Below are 20,352 nucleotides of genomic sequence, written 5' to 3'. Positions count from 1 at the left end.
GACTATTATGAACATATAAAAATAGATAAATTTTCTAATAGAGTATTTCACAAAATATAAAATCCTAAATTCTAACATTTAAATAAAGTATCTGATGATATAGAATATTTCACAAAATAGAAAAAAAAAGCTTCTATTTGATTGTTACATTGCTTGTGAGATGTGGAGTGACTTAAAAATCAAAACCCAACATATGTGCTATCGTCTTTGAAAGTTTAGGACCTTGATTGCAATGGCGAAAATGAGGGCAAATAACATTGCAAACCCAAAAACCACAATTGCACAAACTCCTACGAAATCATGTTTGAAGCCATAATAACTTCTTATGAAGTCTTGCACTGAAACATGTTCTGATTCCATTATATGAGTTATGTCTCCAAATTGTGATGCAACCGCTCCATATAAGGTCCATGACACAGGACATGCCCAATAGTACCACTTCCACCACACTGGGATCCTCTAATATTGAAAAGGTATATAATAAGAAAACAATAAAAGAAAATAAAATCGAACAATAATAGGGATCTCTATATACATAAAATATTAAAATTTGCAACCAAAAAAAAAATAAAAATAAAAATTCTAGTAACTTATCTTGATGTTTCTAGTACTTGATTATTTAATCAACTTCTAGGCATCTCCTACTAAATACTTAAATATTTATTTTTACCAAGCAATCTCATGTTTATAACCGCCGCAAAATGGCCATCGTTTTCATTTTCCTGCTATTTAGCAACGGTTGCAACCGTCACAAAATTGATATACATTTTGTAAATCCCTTACAGCAGTGGATAAAAACCACCGCAAAATCATTTCTTATTACGCGGCGGTTATTTCAACGATTAGCTTAAATTGCCGCTAACCATTTACTCGCGACCTATCTTTCAGTGAGTATTTAACTGTCGTAATATATTTAGCGGCGGTCAAAAATTACTACAATATTACTCCAGAATTGTCGCTATCTGCCGATAGTGTTGTAGTGCTAGAATTAGTATTGAATTTTCAATTTTTCCTATTGATTCTTCTTACTTGGCAAGATCAAGAGAAGTCTAAATAATTCTAGCTAAAGATGGTCTTCATCAAATATTTCAATTTTTCTAAAAAAAATATTTGGACAAAATTAAATCAACCTTGTATTCTCTCACTTTAATTTAGTGCATATATTAAATATATAATAGTTATTATAAACAAGAATATAATTAAGTAAAAACTTTGATATTATTAAGAAAATTTAAATTAATCAAATGACTTATATTATTAAACAAAATTGTCAATAAAAATGACTCATATAATTGAAAAAAAAAACTTAATATATATGCTTCTCTTAATTAGTGGTAAGGAATAATACTTACAGGTGATGGAATGATAAATCCTGAAAATAGGTTCCATATTGCATAAAATGAAGAAGCCACAATGGAAGCAACATGGCGGTTTGGTGTTAATGCCACAGTCATCATGCCATAGAAAGTGTAGTAGCAAAATGCAAAGTACATGAAAAACAAATACCAAAAGAATTTTCCTGGAGTCCACTCAAATCCAATCATGGCATAAGTCATGACACCATAGACTGTAGCTTGGGCTAAGATATATGGAAGCTCTATCAAGACCTATAACAAAAGAAACAAGTTGTATCAACAATGATATGAAAATGCTACCATATGGGAAAATATTCAAGAATGATACTATATACTCATAGTTTGGTGAAGATTATTATTAAAAAATAATCAGGGTTGTTAGATAATAATGAATCCTTTAAGTATATATGTAATTATAAAAAAAAATAGACTGAATCAATTTTTAATTTTTTTCAAACTAAAAACTGAACCAGTCATTTGATCGATCCTATTTTGTATTTGGTCAATTAATAACGACTTAATCAACTACGGTTAAACCTGGTAAAAATTAGTGTGCATTGACTCGATTGAACTCAAACAAATTAGTAATTGTCCATATAATTTAACTTAAAGAAATTATTGAAAAAAATACTAAAATTTAATTTTTCATGTAAAAAAAATTCAAATTTATTATATATTTATTTAATTAAAATCGATTTAAGTTATTTGACTAGTGATTATTGATGAAATAATCTAGTTAATTAGTTTTTTTTTTCTTCATACAACCCTAGGGGAAAAAAACAAGCAATACTCACTTGTGCATTTGCATAGGGTAAAGCAGAATACATTCCAGCAGCATTTTCTCTATAAAAGACAACTCTTTCAATTGCTACCACTGGTTGTACAGAAGATGCATACTGTAACCCTAGAAAGAGGACAGCAATGTATATTGAGCCCATGGCGTTAGATAGATCTTGCTTGTTTGAGCTGTGAAAATGTCACCAGATGGAATTCATTATATTATAATTGGAATAGTATGAAAAAAAAATGCTCTATAAATATAAAAAAAATAATCACCATATCAATATTATGGATTTGTGTATATTTATATATGTTATTTTACATATTTTTCTTATATAGTGATTAGTTATTAGAATGATAAAATGTTTTTAAAGGTAAAATATATTTTTTATTTTTAAAATTTTTCAAAAATTTTAAAAATATCTCTAAATTTTATTTTATTTCAATTTTATTACTAACATTTTTTATTTGCATCAAATATATTTTGGCAATTAATTTTTTTCAAAAAATTTAGGACCAATCCAGTAATAATATATACATGACAACTATATATGGTTTGCTTATATTAAAGATTGTTTTTGTGAAATTATTGCTGAATTAGCCTTAAATTTTTTGAAAAATCAGCTATTAGAGGTATATTTAATGTAATTAAAATTTTTTTTGAAAAAAATTAAAATAAAATAATATTTAGGGATATTTTTAAAATTTTTAACAAATTTTATCCTATTTTTAATTACAATATAAACATTTCTTTTCATAAAACTAATATGTAATTTTGTACAGTGGTTATTTTTAATTTTATGTTGATATGGTATGGTTATAATAAAATTGAGTATTATATTATACTTACTATTTGCCTCCAAGGTTCCAAAATATAGTTCCAAATATGAAGGCTAAGATAATAGTGGTAAAAAATCTTATGGCTGTATATGATGGATTGCGCCAATATGACCAATATTGCTTCCATAAGCATGCTAGGAACTGCACCCAAAATGGCTGTGCATATTTATTAGGGAAATGAAGATCATTTGAATCAGGACCAGGGTTTCCCAATTCTGCTATCATCTCTTTGTTCCTCCTGATGCACAATAATGTATGAGAGTTTAAGCACATTGCAAAAAAAATAATTTTAAATTGTTTTTTTTTTTTTTTGTGGAGAATCAATTTCAGTTCTTTAAATTATATTTTTAGGTTTAATTATTTCGTGAGTCTCTATAGTTTTATTGAATTTTTAATTAGGTCTTTATACTTTTTTCTTTTTAATTGAATCCTTATACCATATCAGATTTTGTAACTAAGTTTCTAGCGTGACAAAAAGTTAAAATTAACAGAATATTCTGTTAAACTATATAAGAATATTCAAGTGTTAGGCATATTCGTTTTGTTTAACAGAATATTCTCTTAATTCTAACATTTTTATGACGACAGGAATTTAATTACAAAATCTGATATGGTATAGAAACTTAATAAAAAAAAGTAAAGGGATTTAATTGAAAATTCAGTGAAATTATAAAGACTCTGACAGAATAATTAAACATATATTTTACAAATTCTTTAATCAATAAAATTATAACTATGTTTCTATGTAGTGTGTTATATAAAGAATAAAAAAGCAACCTAAGATACCTATTATTTCAAAAGGGTCTAGCCATAAACTAGGGTAAATTGCAATTTTCCTAAAAATGATCATAATAATAATATAAGTCCGTGCTTACCTATACAAATCAGAATTTTTGTATATCTCATGAAAATCAACACCGAGATTAAGCTCTTTTGCTGAACTTGTAGCTTCTAACATCCAAGTTGCTGGGTTATGACCATCTTTGATTTTAGTAACTCCATCAATGCTCTAGATAATGGAAATATTATTAGAAAAAGAGATGCTATTAGAATAAAGAATTGTACATATAGTTAATTTTTAAAATATTATTAGTGAATTTAAGTTGCATCATGCCATACCTCAAAATACTTTATCAATTGGCTTGAATGATGACCCAATGGTCCAACATATATTTCTTGTCCTCCACGTTTCAATAGAAATAACTGGAATCATATCGTGCGTTAGATTATGTTAAAGTATAGTGGTCGAAGAATTATAAATCCCAATGCTATTTTAATTTTTATTATATATATATATATATATATATATATATATATATATATATATATATATATATATATATATATATATATATATACGCGATGATTCTACTTGCTCTCATTTAAACTTTTTTAGATAAATAATTTTATAATATAATATCAAAATTTCTACCCTCAAAAATTTAAAATCTAATATTTATTATTCCTATTCTTTTAAATAAAGATAGAAATTTATTATAAACTCAAGAGTATATATTTAAATAGGACCTTTAAAAATACGTTTTCGTTTCTAAAACATTTATTATATTGAGATCCTGAACTTTAGAAAAAGAAAAAGTTTAGGGGTCAGCAATTTTTGTATTTTTTTGTTAGCACTTAACCATCAAAATAAAAGTAAGTGATCTCCCATCATTAGATGTAATCTCACACCATTAAAAATGCTATTGATGGCCAATTGATGGTTATAAAACATTAAAATTGCTGCCCCTAACATTCCTCTTTATAAAATTTAGGGAACTCGATGTAATAAAATTTAGGGACGAAAACGTCCTACGCAAAATTTTTTAGAAACCTATGTAAATATATACTCTAAACTAAAAAATAAACTCGTTTTAATTCATATTTTAAATTTATAAGAAAAATCTTACATAAAAAATATATAAGATATATAATCATTTATAGACTTTACTGTTTTACCCAATAATTTAATCTAAGCATTGGGAATAATCGGTTTCATAAAATTCTTCACCTCATCAAAAGCTTCAAATATGTCGATGTTGGGCTGATGAATGGTGCAAAGAATTGTTCGTCCAGTATCAACGATATTTCTAATAGTCCTCATAACAATGGCGGCAGCTCTAGCATCTAAACCAGAAGTAGGCTCATCCATGAAAATTATGGATGGATTAGCCACTAATTCAACTGCTATAGTTAATCTCTTGCGTTGTTCAATTGAGAGTCCACTTACTCCAGGTAACCCAACTAGTGAATTTCTCAACAAGTTCAATTCCACAAGCTCCATAACTTCTTCAATAAACATCTATAACCATTTGTTAGATCCAAAATTATGAGAAACCCAATTCAAAGGAAAAGATTAAGGCATGTTTGTTTAGCAGTTTTGATTTCTTTTTCCCTTAAAAATTTTTAAAAATTAAAATAAAATAAAGGTTTAATTACTCTGTCGGTCTCTATAGTTTTACTGTATTTTCAATTAGATCCCTATATTTTTTTTTTTGATTGAGTCCTATACCATATCAGATTTTGTAATTAAGTCCATACCATGATAACAACGATAAAATTAACAGAATATTCCGGTAAATAAACTCAATATGTCTAACACTTTACTGAATATTCTGTGTAGTTTAACAGAATATTCTGTTAATTTTAACATTTTTATTATGGTAGGGACTTATAAAATCTGATATAGTATAAGAACCTAATTAAAAAGAAAAAAAATAGAAAGACCTAATTGAAAATTCGATAAAATTATAAAAAATTGATAGAATAATTAAATCTAAAATAAAAATATTTCTACAAACTAAACAGTGGAAGTCTTGAGATGTCTTAAGCTACAAAATACTTACTTTTTTATTGTTAGAATCGATTTTTACTGATAAGCGAAGCCATGCCGAGTAAAATAAGGACTCATAAACAGTAATATGAGGAGAGTGGATATCATTTTGCTCGCAATAACCCGAGATTCTAGCAAATGTTTCTTGCTTCTTAGGGTATCCAGAAATTTTTATGCTTCCATCAATATATCCACCGGTTTTCCTACCAGCTAGAACATCCATTAAGGTGGTTTTTCCGGCTCCAGTTACACCCATCAAGGCTGTGAGCACACCAGGCCTAAATGCACCACTAACACCCTTTAGAAGCACTAATCTATCTTCTATTACTCCTTGATCCTTCATTTCCTGCCAGTGAAGAAAATAATACAAGTGATCTTCAACTCCATTCAATTATAACCTCTTGAAAAAATTCAATAAAAAAGAACTCACAAATAAACATAGATTTAGTCCACCCATATATGTAAATTAAGTTTGTGTTTATTTATTGTCTCAAAATATTGAAGATATCGATACAAAGACACACATATACACGGACAAAGATAAACATAATTAACGAAAATATTTGATAACAAAAAAAATTAATCAAAAACAGTTAGAATTTTGTCTTGTTTAATATTTATTAATTATTGTAATAATTAATAAATACTAAATAAGACAAGTTCTAATTTTTTGTCTCTTTAACATTACTGTAAACATAAATATGTGTTGTCTATTTAGTTATTAAAATGCTAACAAAAAGACATAAACTAGTTTTATCCCTAATTAATTGAGAGTAGAAAATAGAATTTTAAAATTTACGAACAAACAAAATTTTTAATAAAAATTTGTATCTCATATTTAATATTTATGTCTCAATTTTCAACGAGATATTAAATATATATATTTTGTGTGTCGTTGTGTATCAACATGCTCTTCCAAAATTTGTGCCTCATTATTAAACACAAAAAGTGAACGTATATATGTTATTTGTTCAAATGTAATGTTAATTTCAGGGCTTAGCTTAAAAGCTTTGTTAAAATACAATTGCTAACTTTGAAAATGACTAACCTGTGGCATATCAACGGAATAGACAACTTCATCAAAGGTGATAGAATGTGGTTCAAATGGAAGAACCATGCCTTTTCTCCTTCTTCCGTTGCTACTATTGTTGGAAGCATTAACTCTTCTTGAACCTTCTTCAAGACAATAATACAAAGTTTGATTGATATGCATTTTGATGTATACTATAACTATTAAACTATGTTATTAATCACTAATAATAATTAACAGGGTTAGTAAGTATGATTTTGGTTTTTAGGTATAGGTCGAAAATGTTTTTGTCTCCAACTTTTTTTTGCATACAAAATTGCCCTTAACGTTTAACTTAATTTTAAAATCGTCATTTTTACCAAAATTTTAATTTTTATTACCAAATTATCCGTAACTAAAAAAATTATAAAATAAAAAAAAAGAAAATGGGCTAAAGAGGAAAGGAAATCACGCGATGGGGGAGGAAAGAAGAAGGGGAAAGGGAAGGTGGGGACAATGGAATCACGCGAGGGGAGAAGGGAATCTGCCACGTCGTCGTTCTGCTCATCCTCCTCGCTAGCTTGTTGGTCACCGCTGTTCCTCGTCGTTCGCTGCTGCTTCACGTCCTCGCTGTTGGATCTCACCGCTGCTCCTTTTCGCTCGCCGCTGCTCTCGTCGTTGCTCCTCGTCATTCGCCGCTGCTCCTCTTCCTCACTAGCTTGCCGCTGCTTCTCACATCTGCTCCTCGTCGCTCACCGCTGCTCCTCGCCACTGGGTTCCAATTCTATTTCTGATTAAATTGATTATTTTGCTTATGTTTCTGACTTCGTTAATTAAGTTGATTATTCTGCTTCTGCTTCGTTTGTTAATTATATTGTTAGATTTGTTGATTTGTTAATCACACTGTTGTTGTTGACTCTGATTTCATTTTGATTGATTCTATTATTCTTCCGTTTCTGTTTTGTTTCTAATTTTATTTCATTCTTCTGCTTTTCTGTTTTTATTTTTTGATATTCGTTAGTTAAAATTTTGTTGCTACTGTTGAAATTATGTTGCTGTTTGTATTCTTCTGTTTCTTTGTTTTGATGCTGCTGCTGTGATGGAAAGGAAGAACTGGGTATTGCTGTGATGGAGAAGGAGAACCAAGTATTTTGATGAAAAAGGAGAAAGGTATTTTGGTTTGAAGGACGATTTTAAAATTAAGTTAAACCTTACAGACGATTTTATATGAAAAAAAAAAGTTGAGAACAAAAAAATTTTTCAACCTATACTTTAGAGACTAAACTCATACTTAACCCTAATTAATATCTCAACAACATCAAAATAATTATTGAAAAGATGAAATATTTGATAACAAAAAATAATCAGAACTTACTTTATTTAATATTTATTAATTTTAATAACAATTAATAAATAATAAATAAAGTAAGCTCTCACTTTTTTTTTTCTTTAAGAGTGACATGAAATGATAAGTCACCTATATGTGGCAATTCAACTTCTTGAGCTATATCATTAGTTGCATTGCCTTCTTCTTGTTCAATTCTTGTTGCTCGTTGATTCTCAAACGCTGCAAAAAATATACATGTATTTTAATAAAAATATTTAATTTTGTGTGAGCAAATATGTTAGGCATATAACTATTTGATGTCAAAAAGGAATTTTTGTGTGAGAAAAAATATGTTAGGTATATAACTATTCAATTTAATTCAAGTATCTCAACGAGTAAACTTTGAAGATACTTATAGACAATACAATTACTTTAATTGCTCTAATGAAAATATTAAATAACCAAATAATAATGTGAAGATACTCACGAGTTAGATAAGTGAGAGCCATGGTGTATAGAATGTTGAAGAGAAAAATATATCCAATCAATACCCCAACGCCAATCCAATACCAATAAGCACGCGTGAAGAATCCATGAGACTCCAGAGCTTGAACTCCTAGTGTCTTGTTGGAATTTTGTGTAAACTATAATTGAAGAGAAAATAAATTAGGCTTTATTATTATTATTATTATTATTATTATTATTATTATTATTATTATTATTATTATTATTATTATTATTATTATTATTATTATTATTATTATTATAAAACTAACATTGTCATATGATTTGGAGTTATATATATATAGCTCAAGAAATCACCTTGTGCCAACTTTTTCCGAGAAATTCATTCACCATTATTGCATTTAGACCATACGTGATAGGTGAAATCCAATACCCCCAAATCCACCAATCTTTGATGTTTTCTGTTGCATTGCCCAATTATGAGTGAGTTTCAATTTATGTACTTAATATCAAGGTTATAAAAATCGAATCGATCATTGTATCGGTAGAGTTTAAAATTTAAAGACTTAAAAGTTCAATCGAAAATTTAATTATGATACAACTAGATATAATAAAATAATATATTTGTGTATAAAATATATTTTTTAAAAAATATATATATTTTTTAAACTAGTTAGCACTAGAAAAATGTATTGAATTTATCAATTCTGTCAAATAATCAATTTTTTGATTGATTTTTCTAATTCCTTAACTGATTTATTGTCAGTCAATATTTTATCTAAATCAAATCAGTTTGATAATTAGTTTTTGATTGAACTGACTAGTTCGGTGCAATTTACAGAATAATCATGCTTAATATACTAGTGTGTTTTATTTTATTTTATTTTTTAATAAAAGATAACCTAGTGCAATAGAGCAATGTGCTACATCCGAGTAGTGATTTTTTTCTTTTTTGATAAATTAAATAGGAAACAAATATATATGGTAATTGGACTCACTTCTGGATAAAATGAAGCCACCCAATAGCAAAATTATAACACCTATAGTTGCCCCAAATGTGTTGGCCACAATCACGTTATTCCTAGACAAGGCAGCAACTGCTCGGAACAGTCCAGAAGCCATTTGGCTGGTTAGGAACAGCACCAGATATTGCTTGAAGAATCTGCCAAAAATAATATAATATATAAAACCTCAAACCATATGATTATTTTTGTGTGTATGTGTGAATTGACACAAATTTATGGCAATAAAAGAAAAAAGAAAGCGATAAAATAATAGGTTTTTGCACCAGTGTCGGTAGATATCAGTGTTTTTTAAAGGCGGTTTCTGAAACCGTTGCTATTTTTCCGGTTTGTGGCAATTTTAAAAGTGGTTTAATAGTAGAGCAACGATATTCCTTAATTTGCGACGGTTTAGATAAAAACTGCCGCAAATTCTCTACTTTTATAAGCAGCCAAAGCCTATCAAACCAAATCCATCTTATTTTCAAAAATTGTAGTTTATCACAAAAAATATTATAAAAACTTATATTTTATGAATTTAATTTTTAACGTATTGTCAATATTATTATCAATAAAATTTTATAAGTGTATCTAATCACATAATCACATAATATATTAATATCACGTAAGTAAAAATAAATACTTTTATATTGATTACGTGGTTATTTAAAAGAATAAATATATATAATTAGAGATTGTATAAAATATTTTATAACTTCAATTAATGAAAGTTTAAAGTTTGTAAATTTATGTAAAATTCATTATTATTGGAAACGTACTTTTTTTTTCCGACACTAAAAAGGAGAGAAAAAGACGTTGTACCTGCCAACATTTGAATCATATCCAATAACATAGTATGTGAGGAAGACCCAATTAGCAACATCAAGAAATGATAGAGGAATCTTAAGGATCCAAGTGGGTATGGCATATGCCCATGAAGGATAAAATAGAAGATCCCTTTGCTTGTACAAAACTGCAAGCTTTGCACTCGCCATTGAAATTTCAGATATTCCAAGTACTGTTAGCATTGATAGTGAGAAATATAAAGCCCCAAAATAAACACTTCCATCATCAATAGAATCTCGGTGCATCTTTGTTCGTAGAAACAGAGTCATAGTAATTATTGCAATCATTGTAACCTGTAAAAAAAATTATATATTATATAAATTTAATTTAAATACATAATTATTGTTGTAATTTAATTATATATTATTATATACATATAAAAGCATTGATTCATTATTTATATAAATTAGTTAGTGTATGTGCCAATAAGTTATACCTCAAATGGCATAGTTTTTTTATACTTATCTAAAAAATTTTAAATTCGAGTTTCACTTCTAACTTTAGAAAAAAAAAAAAAAACTAGTCAGTAAATATTGATATTTTATTCGTTTTATATTTTAGGTTAAAATATGAGTACTAATATATTTTTTAAATTCCACCTTAATTAATTTGCTAATTTAAATATTCTTCTAATCATTTCAGCCAAATAACAACTAAATTTTTTTTATTACTCCTGATAATTTATTCATATCTTATCACTTAATAATTGTGGATGATTATTTGTCTATAAAATTTAAAATCTAAAACTGTTATACATATTATTAGTTCAACAACAATAATAGCAACAATAATTGAAACAAAAGTTGCTAAAACTTGCCTGGCTCAACTTGAAGATATAAACAAATGAATTTCTTTTCAAGAGCAAATACTCCCTTGAGATGTTAGCCTTTACTAGTTCCTTCAAATTAGTACCATATTTTTTTGTGGTTAATGCAGCTCTGTGATTCATAGACTTGTCAAATGGAATTGAAAGTTCATCAACCATTCCCTTGCCAACGTGGAATGATTGAAATGCCTCGGCAAATTGAGTAGCAGATATGAAATTATAAGGTTTATCTCTTTGTGACCAATATTGCTCTTGATCCTTTTTAGAAGTTACCTATAATAAGAAGAGATAATTCAGATATAAACACTTCTTGGTAATTATTTTGAAATATAATTTACAGAAATTGAAATAATTTTAGGACCTAGTTTACTCAAAGTAGAAAATATAAACTAACTTGATTGGTATTAAATTGGATTAATTTGACCATCTACTCAAAATAGATAATTCATTTAAGATAAAATCTAAGGTTTTGATAACTAATCGGTCAATAAACTAATGATAGAGCTAAAAATTTAAAAGTTTAAACGTTTAATTGAAGAGTCGGGATTAAATCATATATAATAAAATAATATTTTTATTATAATATATATATATATATATTTTTTAAAAATAATGTTTATATTTTATTATTTTTAAACTAATTAACCACCCAAAAATCATACCTGATTCGATCAATTAACTAATTTTTATTGATTTTTTAAGTTTTTTAACCGTTTCATTGCTCACAAATTTTTATCTAAATCGAACTAAAATAATCGATTTTCAGTTAACCTGATGAAATCGGTTCAATTCGAATCTCAGAACATAAAATCTTTAAAATAAAAAAAAATAAGAGGAGAAATTTGACTTACTTCTTGAAGAAAATCAGCAACACTTTTCCTTTCAGGACAGTTAAAACCCATACATTGAAAAAAATCAAGAACATGTTGACGGGGTCCTTGGTAAATAATTTCACCATCAGAGATCAAAACAATGTCATCAAAAAGTTGATAAGTCTCCGGTGTGGGTTGTAGTAAAGAGATGAATGCGGTTCCATTAAGAATGTGAACATATTGCTTTAAAGAGTTCACAATCTGAAAAGTTGTGGAGCTATCCAAACCGGTTGAGATTTCATCCATGAACAAAGCATTTGCCGGTCCAACCAGCATCTCCCCTATAGTAACTCGCTTTCGTTGTCCTCCTGATATACCACGCAACATTTCGTTCCCTACCATGGTATTGGCACAAATATCCAACCCTAGAATCTAGGGTTTAAGGTTAAAGTAATTATAACCTTTATTCGAAGAACAATACTACGTTACCAGTAAATATTATTATTATTTTTTGTCAACAATAATTTATATCCATATTTACTTATGTGTTGCACACAATAAATATATAATTTAAATTTATATTTATTAGAGTTTTACACACATGAATCAATATAATTTGCATTTATATTTTTCAGAATTTATATATATGAATTAATAAATTTATTTATTAAAGATAATTTAATATTTAATTTGCACTGGCCAAATAATAACAAAAAATACTAAAAATTGCTGAACTCAAGAATTTTTCTTTTTTTTTATATATAATAAATACCTATTTTAATAAAGATGTCAAAAATATTTTTCTATAAAAATATTTTGTTTAGCTACATTTTAAAAGTGTGATTTATGAAAAAATATTAACACTTTAAAAGGAATAACAACACTTTTAAATAAAGATAATGTTTTTATGATGTACCAAAATTAAATACTACATTTTCACTATCCAATAGTTAAAAAAATATCTTCAGAAAAAAAAAATTATATATTTTCGTTAGAATATTCACCTTTTTAATAAATAAATGTCAAGTTCAAAAGAAAACATAATACAAAGTAAATACAATGATACAAACAAAATTAAAAATATAACTACTTTAACTACTTATACATACTAAATAACACATTACCTACAATCTGACCACAAAAAAAATTTATACCTTTATCCGATCAACCACTTAAATTTTAAGGAAAATAATTCATGTTCTCCTAGACACTGTACTCTAGTCTCTAGCATATAATTTATATAAATATTCTCATAAAATTATTCATTTTAAAAATTTAAATTAATAAAAATAATAATAATAATAATGATTATATTTTTAATATTTTCCTCAAACAAGAAATTTGTTTTTGGATTTGTTTGATTTTTTACATAAATATTCTTTTTTTATTTATCTTATACTATTTTTTTATTTTTTGAAATTTTCCAAAGATCGAACTCTTAACTTTTCGGATATAAAACTCTAATATCATGTCATAAAATTACTCATTTCAAAAACAAACTTAAGCTGATAAACAAAGATAATACTAATAGTTATATCTCTTCTTAAAAAGCTTAAGAACCTTAAGGCATAGAATCTTATTTTTAGTGTTACCTTTAGTACATAATCTGTTACCAAACTTGCTTCTTGTCCTCCAATTGTAGTTGCCTGTTATATTAGAAACCAATCAAATGTAAATATGTGACATCTACTAAATACTGATTTTATTATTGTAACTTCTCTTCTCATCATACCTTCATGTAGACATCAATATCTGAGTCAGGTTTAATCTTTGCTTCCTTCTCTCTTCTAGACAATTCAGATAGCAAGTCTATTGATGCATGGATGGCAAAATTATTATTACCAATAATATAATTTTGTGTTAAACCCAAAATTAGATTTGAAATAAAAAAAAAATCATTCATCTCTATATAACTTATATAGTTAATATGACTAACCATAACGTGATCCAACTCCTTGGCACCTTGCTGAGAAAGTCAACGTTTCTCTAACAGTCATTTCTCCAATATGAACATCATGTTGACTAATATATGCAGCAGTTCTTTGAGGTACAAACTCATTCATTTCATGCCCATTATAACTCACTTTTCCAGATACCTTTAGGCCAAAAGTCAAAAAGGTTTGGGGCATTAAAGGTACTTAGAAAAATAAAATTATTAAGAAACCATGCATTATTATGGAGTGCTCTATTATAATAATAAGAACTTTTGGAATAAGTGTTTGTACTTTTTAAAAGCTCAAGCTTCTTATTTTGTATTTGATAAATAAAAAAGATCATGTGTTTGTACTTGCAGCTTTTAAAAGATCGAAGTATTTTTGAAAGTACCTAAAATAGAGTTTTTTAAAGTTGGCTTGTCCTTTTCAAAATTTAAAAATCTAATATAATCTCGTATATTAACTAATTTTCAAATTTAATGTTTGCATTTATGTCTATTATAGTATTTTTAAATTTTAAAAGTTATTTTACCAAACGTAATTATTGTTGCTTGTGTTTATTGAAAGCTATTTTTAATTTGATTTACTAAACATAAATACTACAATTTTTAAAAAGTGATCTTTTAAAAATTAATATTTATAAGCTACTTTTGATGCTAAAACTAAGATTAGAAGGCACATAGACAAAAAAATCAGCTACCAAATTAGTTATTATTTTTTGTGTATATATTTATATGTATGATCAAATTTTTTACAGTAAAATAATTAATTAAATATTTATATAGCAATAATATACCAAACCTTTTTCATGAATACATAATATGTATATTTATAATATAGAGTAATTAATTTTTTGTCTATATAACATAGTTGATTTTTATTTATTTTTATTGAAAAAATAACAATAACATACATTAAGTCATCAATATATAGTGTTTTTCATATTTGATTGAATGTGTTATGTGAATCAAACAATACTATATATATAGTATACAGTATCATATCATTGATTGTGGCAAAAAAAAAGTATCATATCATATATTAATTATATTTTTGTTTAAACCATGTATATAGAAACAATTTTTTAAGAGAAAACACTTAAAGCATGTTTGGATTACGTTTTAATTTTCAAATTTAGTATATTTTGTTTCTATAATTTTATAAACAAGAAAAGAAAAAAAATAGTGAAAATAATGAAATTTAATTTATTTTCTATTTCACCTTTTCTTTTACAAAATTCTAAAACCTTACAAAATAGAAACACAAGCCAAATAAACAATCCTTGATTTTAATTACCTTGAGACTTGGATCAAGCTTTCCTGATAAGGCTAGAAGAAGAGTGGTTTTTCCAGAACTTGGAGGACCAAGAAGCAATGTCATCCTATTAGGTTTAATGATTCCACTAACATCTTTGAAGATAGTCACTTGTTTCTTTTTGCTTGACATTATGTGTAGAAAAGTCAAAACACTCTACAATATCAAAGTGATTATTTAAAGATTAATGCGAGACTAATAATAATTAACTAATTAAAAACACAACATTAATAATTATATTATTAATCTTCTTAATTAGGTTTACCTCCACTAGATTAATAGCAAAGTTTAGAAAAGTAGGCATAGCTCTACTCCCCACAAGAACTTCAGCCTCAACATTAAGGTGTTCAAATCTAACTTCAACTGTTGGAATGTTAAGCCCAACCCTAGCAAAGTTGTAAAGACAAACAAAAATGAAAGAATATAATATTATACAAAATAATTACTAAATTTGAAAATTTTATTTAATAGAGTAATGCTAGAAAATTAACTTTTTTTTAATAAATATTATTCAACATTTTTTAAAAATTATTTTATATATCTTAAATTTTAGACATTAAATTATAAAAGTTTAATTACTCTATTGTTCCTATAGTTTTGCGAAATTTTCAATTAGGTCTCTATACTTTTTTCCTTTTAATTGGTCCCTGCACCAAAATTTTGTTTTTAATTAGGTCCCTCTTGACAGTAATTGGCTTAATTTTATAGGGATCTAACTAAAAAAAATTGGTGTAGGGACCCAAATAAAAAGAAAAAAAAGTGTAGGGACCTAATGAAAAAAAAATTAGTGCAAGGACTCAATATTAAAAGGAAAAAATTACAAGAATCTAATTAAAAATAAACTATAGGACCAACAAAGTAATTAAACTAATTATAAACTCTTAATCCTATTTTCAAAATTATAAATTCTAAATTCTAAATTCTTAAAAAAATTAAAAATTTTAAAATAAAAAATTAGCTATTGTTAATTTTTCTTAGTGTCCAGTTAATATTAATTAATTAACTAAAAATTAATTTTTTATATTTTTAATTAACAATAATATTTTCATGCACCACATAATTGAAATTCAGTAGGGAAATTAATTCCGATGATCGAATTTTTGTATAACTATCCATTATAATACCACAATTCCCATTTGTTTTCATCCCACAACTAATTAAAAAAATCATTGTTATATCTTTATTGATTAGTATTTTTTTATGTTAAAACTTAAAACATCTGTTAACAAAATCATTAAAATAAGAGTAAATGCTCTTTTCGATCTCTAACAATTTGTTTGATAGACTTTCTAACTCCTATGAAATCTAAAAACTCAAATTGATCACTATCTACTTTGATTATATGTACATTTCAGTCCCTGGTTAGGGACCAGAAAAGACATTTACTCAAAGTAGATAGAGACTATAACGTACATATATCAAAATAGATAGGAACCGATTTGAATTTTTAGATTTCTTACAGAAATAGGAAGTCTATCAAACAAATAGTTAGGGATAAAAAGTACATTTACTCTTAAAATAAAAAGTATAAAACTTTTTTATTTAGACATGTATATCAAAAATTTTATAATCTTTGTCTACTTAATTACCTATCAATCCTTTCTCGGAGTTTCAACAAGAAGTTCTCATTATCCTCTTCAGCAACCTTGATCAATCTATCTAGAAGCTTCTGCCTATCTTGGAATCCAAGCTCAGTGATGTCAATCTCATTAGCCACACCTCTAGATGTGGCTAATAACCCTTTCCTCAAACGATTATATGTTGGTAGCTTCTCTAGTGAGGCCCATTTAAGAGCTTCTTCATCATCTTCTTCTTCACATGATGATGCCTTTGAAAAAACGTTTTCTGAGCTTGTGGTTCTGTTTCTCCTAAGTCTAAAACTACTTGATCTTACACTATTGCTTCCTCTGTATATATCACTTCCTTCCATTACTGCAGTATCACCACAAACACAACAGAGATATGAATAATTATATTTTTAATATGATCTTTTATATACAAATCGAATTTAATTTTTTTAATTATAAAATTTTTATTTTAAAAATTTAAATAAATAAAATATAGACGAATTATTATAACTTTAACAACAATGATACATGCAAAAAATTTAAACAATGTGGCAAAAACAATAATATATATAAAAAGTAATTTTAGGATAAAAAAAGTTATATAAAAATTTAAACAAATTTAAAAGAGATATTTATTTAAAGAGGTGTGTAAATATATAACCATTTATTTATCTCTATTTTTCAGTTTAAATGTCTTAAAAAAAATACGTAATTTCATGACAAATGAATATATATAATTTTTACCTCTAAAACTTTTTGCTTTGTGTAACCATATGCAACAGTAACAAAGGATTGTTTTTTTAGAGAGACCAAAAAAAAAGATATGATGGAGAAACTAAAACACTAATGAATAATTTGTCGATGTGATGCCATAATAATTAAATCATGTGTCTAATATTTATAGGCATATAAAGGGTGGCGATTGGTGCCTGTACTGTGTGTATATGTTCATACTCATCATCAAGGCTCATCAATTTCTTTTAGTTTATATTTAGAGAAACTCTTGGAATCAACTATTTTAATTAATATTTGTCATTATTTGATTAACATAAATGTTAAATTATTTTTAGAAAATAAATTTTATTAATATATGTGTGTAAATTTTAAAAATATATATATAAATATAAACTATATTAATTTATGTATATAAATTCTAATAAATATAGGTATAAATTATATGTTTTTTATATATAAATTTTTTTATTATAAATACCGATGCAAATTTTTATTGACTAAAATACTATTAAAAAATATCATATTTGTTGGAGTATTATTCCTATATTTATAAATAATTGTGTGAAAAGTGAATAAAAAGCAAGTTATTAGAGAATTTTAAATTTTAAATTTTTGTAATTCCTATAGATTTTAATTATTATTTAATCCAGAAAAATGCAAATGTGAACATTTAATTAAAAACGGAAGGAATAATAGTTTGATCACTTACATGATTAGGCACTACCCTAGCCTTAACTAACCCTACAAAAAAATAGAAGAATTATCAAAGACCTCCTAACACACGACATAATAACCAATATAATGGATTACGTGGGTGGGGTAAATGCCATAATTAAATGCAACATACTTCAAGAAAAGGGACAAATTTCTATAGTTATTTCAATTCCAAACGAGTTTCCTACAGCTATACTAATTATTTGTGCAAACTTTAATTTCTATAATAGGACGGTGCTGCCACGCTAGGTTTTTTGACAAGGAAGTGATGATAACACACCTTATTGTTTAATCTTGAAAAATGGTAGGTAGGGAGCAAAAAGGTGAAAGGTTTTGAATCATAGTTATCAAAATCGAATCGATAATTGATCCAGTCATACGATTGAGTTATTGAGTCATTAAGTCATTGATTTATTCAATTAATCCGGTCATAATTAAATAAAAATATAAAATTATAAAAATAAAAATAAAAAATTAAATACATATTTTTAAAAAATATATTAATGATTAATCAAATATCAATTCTTAGATATAATTTATGATACAAAAATGGATAATAAATTAGTCACTAATACAAAATATTTTTTCAATTTAAATGAACGAGAAAAAAAAGATAACACAATCAATATCAATATATCAATATATTTGTATAATAGGTATTATCATTTGTTTGGTATTCATGTCGATTTACGTTTAAAAGGATAAAAAAAATAAAAATTCATTCATGGTTATTATATATTAAATTTTTGTCATATATGTTATGAAGAAGCTTAATAGCACAGCGGCCAGGGCTAAGGTATGTATTCTTGTCACAACGTGTTTGAACCTTCCCCACAATAACAGTAAAACTTTTTATCATAATTTCCAAAAAAATACATTCACCAAATTTAAAAAATTTAACCTAATTTTATTTATTATTGTAACAACTAATGAATGTAAGTAAAACTTTTTATTATAATTTCCAAAAAAATACATTCACCAAATTTAAAAAATTTAACCTAATTTTATTTATTATTGTAACAACTAATAAATGTTAAATAAAGTAAGTTTTGAAATTTTTTTTATCGCTCTCATATTACTATGCAATAAAAAACACATAAATTATAATTTAATTTAGATTTTTAAATCTAGTCAAATAATATTTGTCTTGGCATTAAATAAATTACTGTTTTCTAAACTTGACAAAAGTAATGTTAAGAAAAGAAAAAAGAGGAAAAAAGTTAAAAAACCAAAAATCAACATCTACATTTTTAAGATATTCTTTAAAAATTGTCCATTATTTAGTCTTTAGAAGAGAGATAAATTAAAGGGTAAAGTATAAAGTATATTTTTTGTCTTTGAAGTTCGACAAAAATTTTAAAAATACTCTTAAATTTTATTTTATTTTAATTTTATTCTAAAAATTTTTTATTTGCATCAAATATACAATACATATAAATATATAGACACAAAAAGACATTCGATCTTTTATTTTATTTGATAATTTAAACACAATAGAATATACAATTCAAAATTTTTACTAAAATATCAATTTTATTCTCACCATTTTTCTCCAGCACTATTTTCGCCTAATCTTTCTTTCATCAAGTTATCATCAACATCAATACCACTATAATCTTCAATCAAATACAAAAGCAACAATATGCCAATCTAAATTAAATTTAATAAAATAATTTTTTAATTTATTGCATATCTGTAAAATAAGATATACAGATTTAACTTTTTAATAAATGAAGATTAGAATTTAGAAGAGGAAAAGATCGAAGACGTTCTTTTTGGAGGGGATGAACGACTTTGCTAGAGAGAGGATGTGGAGGAAAGCGCCGTCGAAACTTGAAACCGCTAGCGGATTTGGATGACGATGGATTTGGACTCCCGTAGCTCGAACCCTTCAAAAGAGAAGGAGGAGCAGATGCAGCGGTTCTTGATGTAGGAGCAATGGTAATTGACGGCGAAAAATAATGAACGCAAATTTGACTATCCGAGAAATAGGACA

The 20,352-nt window shown here is 26.2% G+C and overlaps 1 protein-coding gene across 1 annotated transcript; it reads right to left on the bottom strand.

Annotated features, from left to right (window-relative positions):
• Nucleotides 1-10: 10 nt before the first annotated feature.
• Nucleotides 11-17,269, bottom strand: LOC112709813 (pleiotropic drug resistance protein 1-like). Its single transcript, XM_025761792.2, has 22 exons — nucleotides 16,929-17,269; nucleotides 15,605-15,725; nucleotides 15,322-15,495; nucleotides 14,028-14,187; nucleotides 13,824-13,900; nucleotides 13,684-13,737; nucleotides 12,131-12,523; nucleotides 11,271-11,552; nucleotides 10,430-10,746; nucleotides 9,605-9,768; nucleotides 8,964-9,067; nucleotides 8,629-8,785; nucleotides 8,292-8,381; nucleotides 6,854-6,981; nucleotides 5,819-6,151; nucleotides 4,984-5,274; nucleotides 4,095-4,178; nucleotides 3,851-3,984; nucleotides 2,986-3,213; nucleotides 2,150-2,321; nucleotides 1,353-1,607; nucleotides 11-459 (listed from the first exon to the last, which is right to left on the bottom strand). Exons 1-22 carry the CDS (start codon nucleotides 17,267-17,269, stop codon nucleotides 199-201), a joined length of 4,320 nt encoding a protein of 1,439 aa, XP_025617577.1. The 3' UTR covers nucleotides 11-198.
• Nucleotides 17,270-20,352: the final 3,083 nt, after the last annotated feature.

Source organism: Arachis hypogaea, chromosome 9, assembly GCF_003086295.3.
Source record: "Arachis hypogaea cultivar Tifrunner chromosome 9, arahy.Tifrunner.gnm2.J5K5, whole genome shotgun sequence".
NCBI lineage: Eukaryota > Viridiplantae > Streptophyta > Magnoliopsida > Fabales > Fabaceae > Arachis > Arachis hypogaea.
The sequence above is the reverse complement of the archived record's forward strand: the minus strand, read 5'-3'. Positions and strand labels throughout refer to the sequence as shown.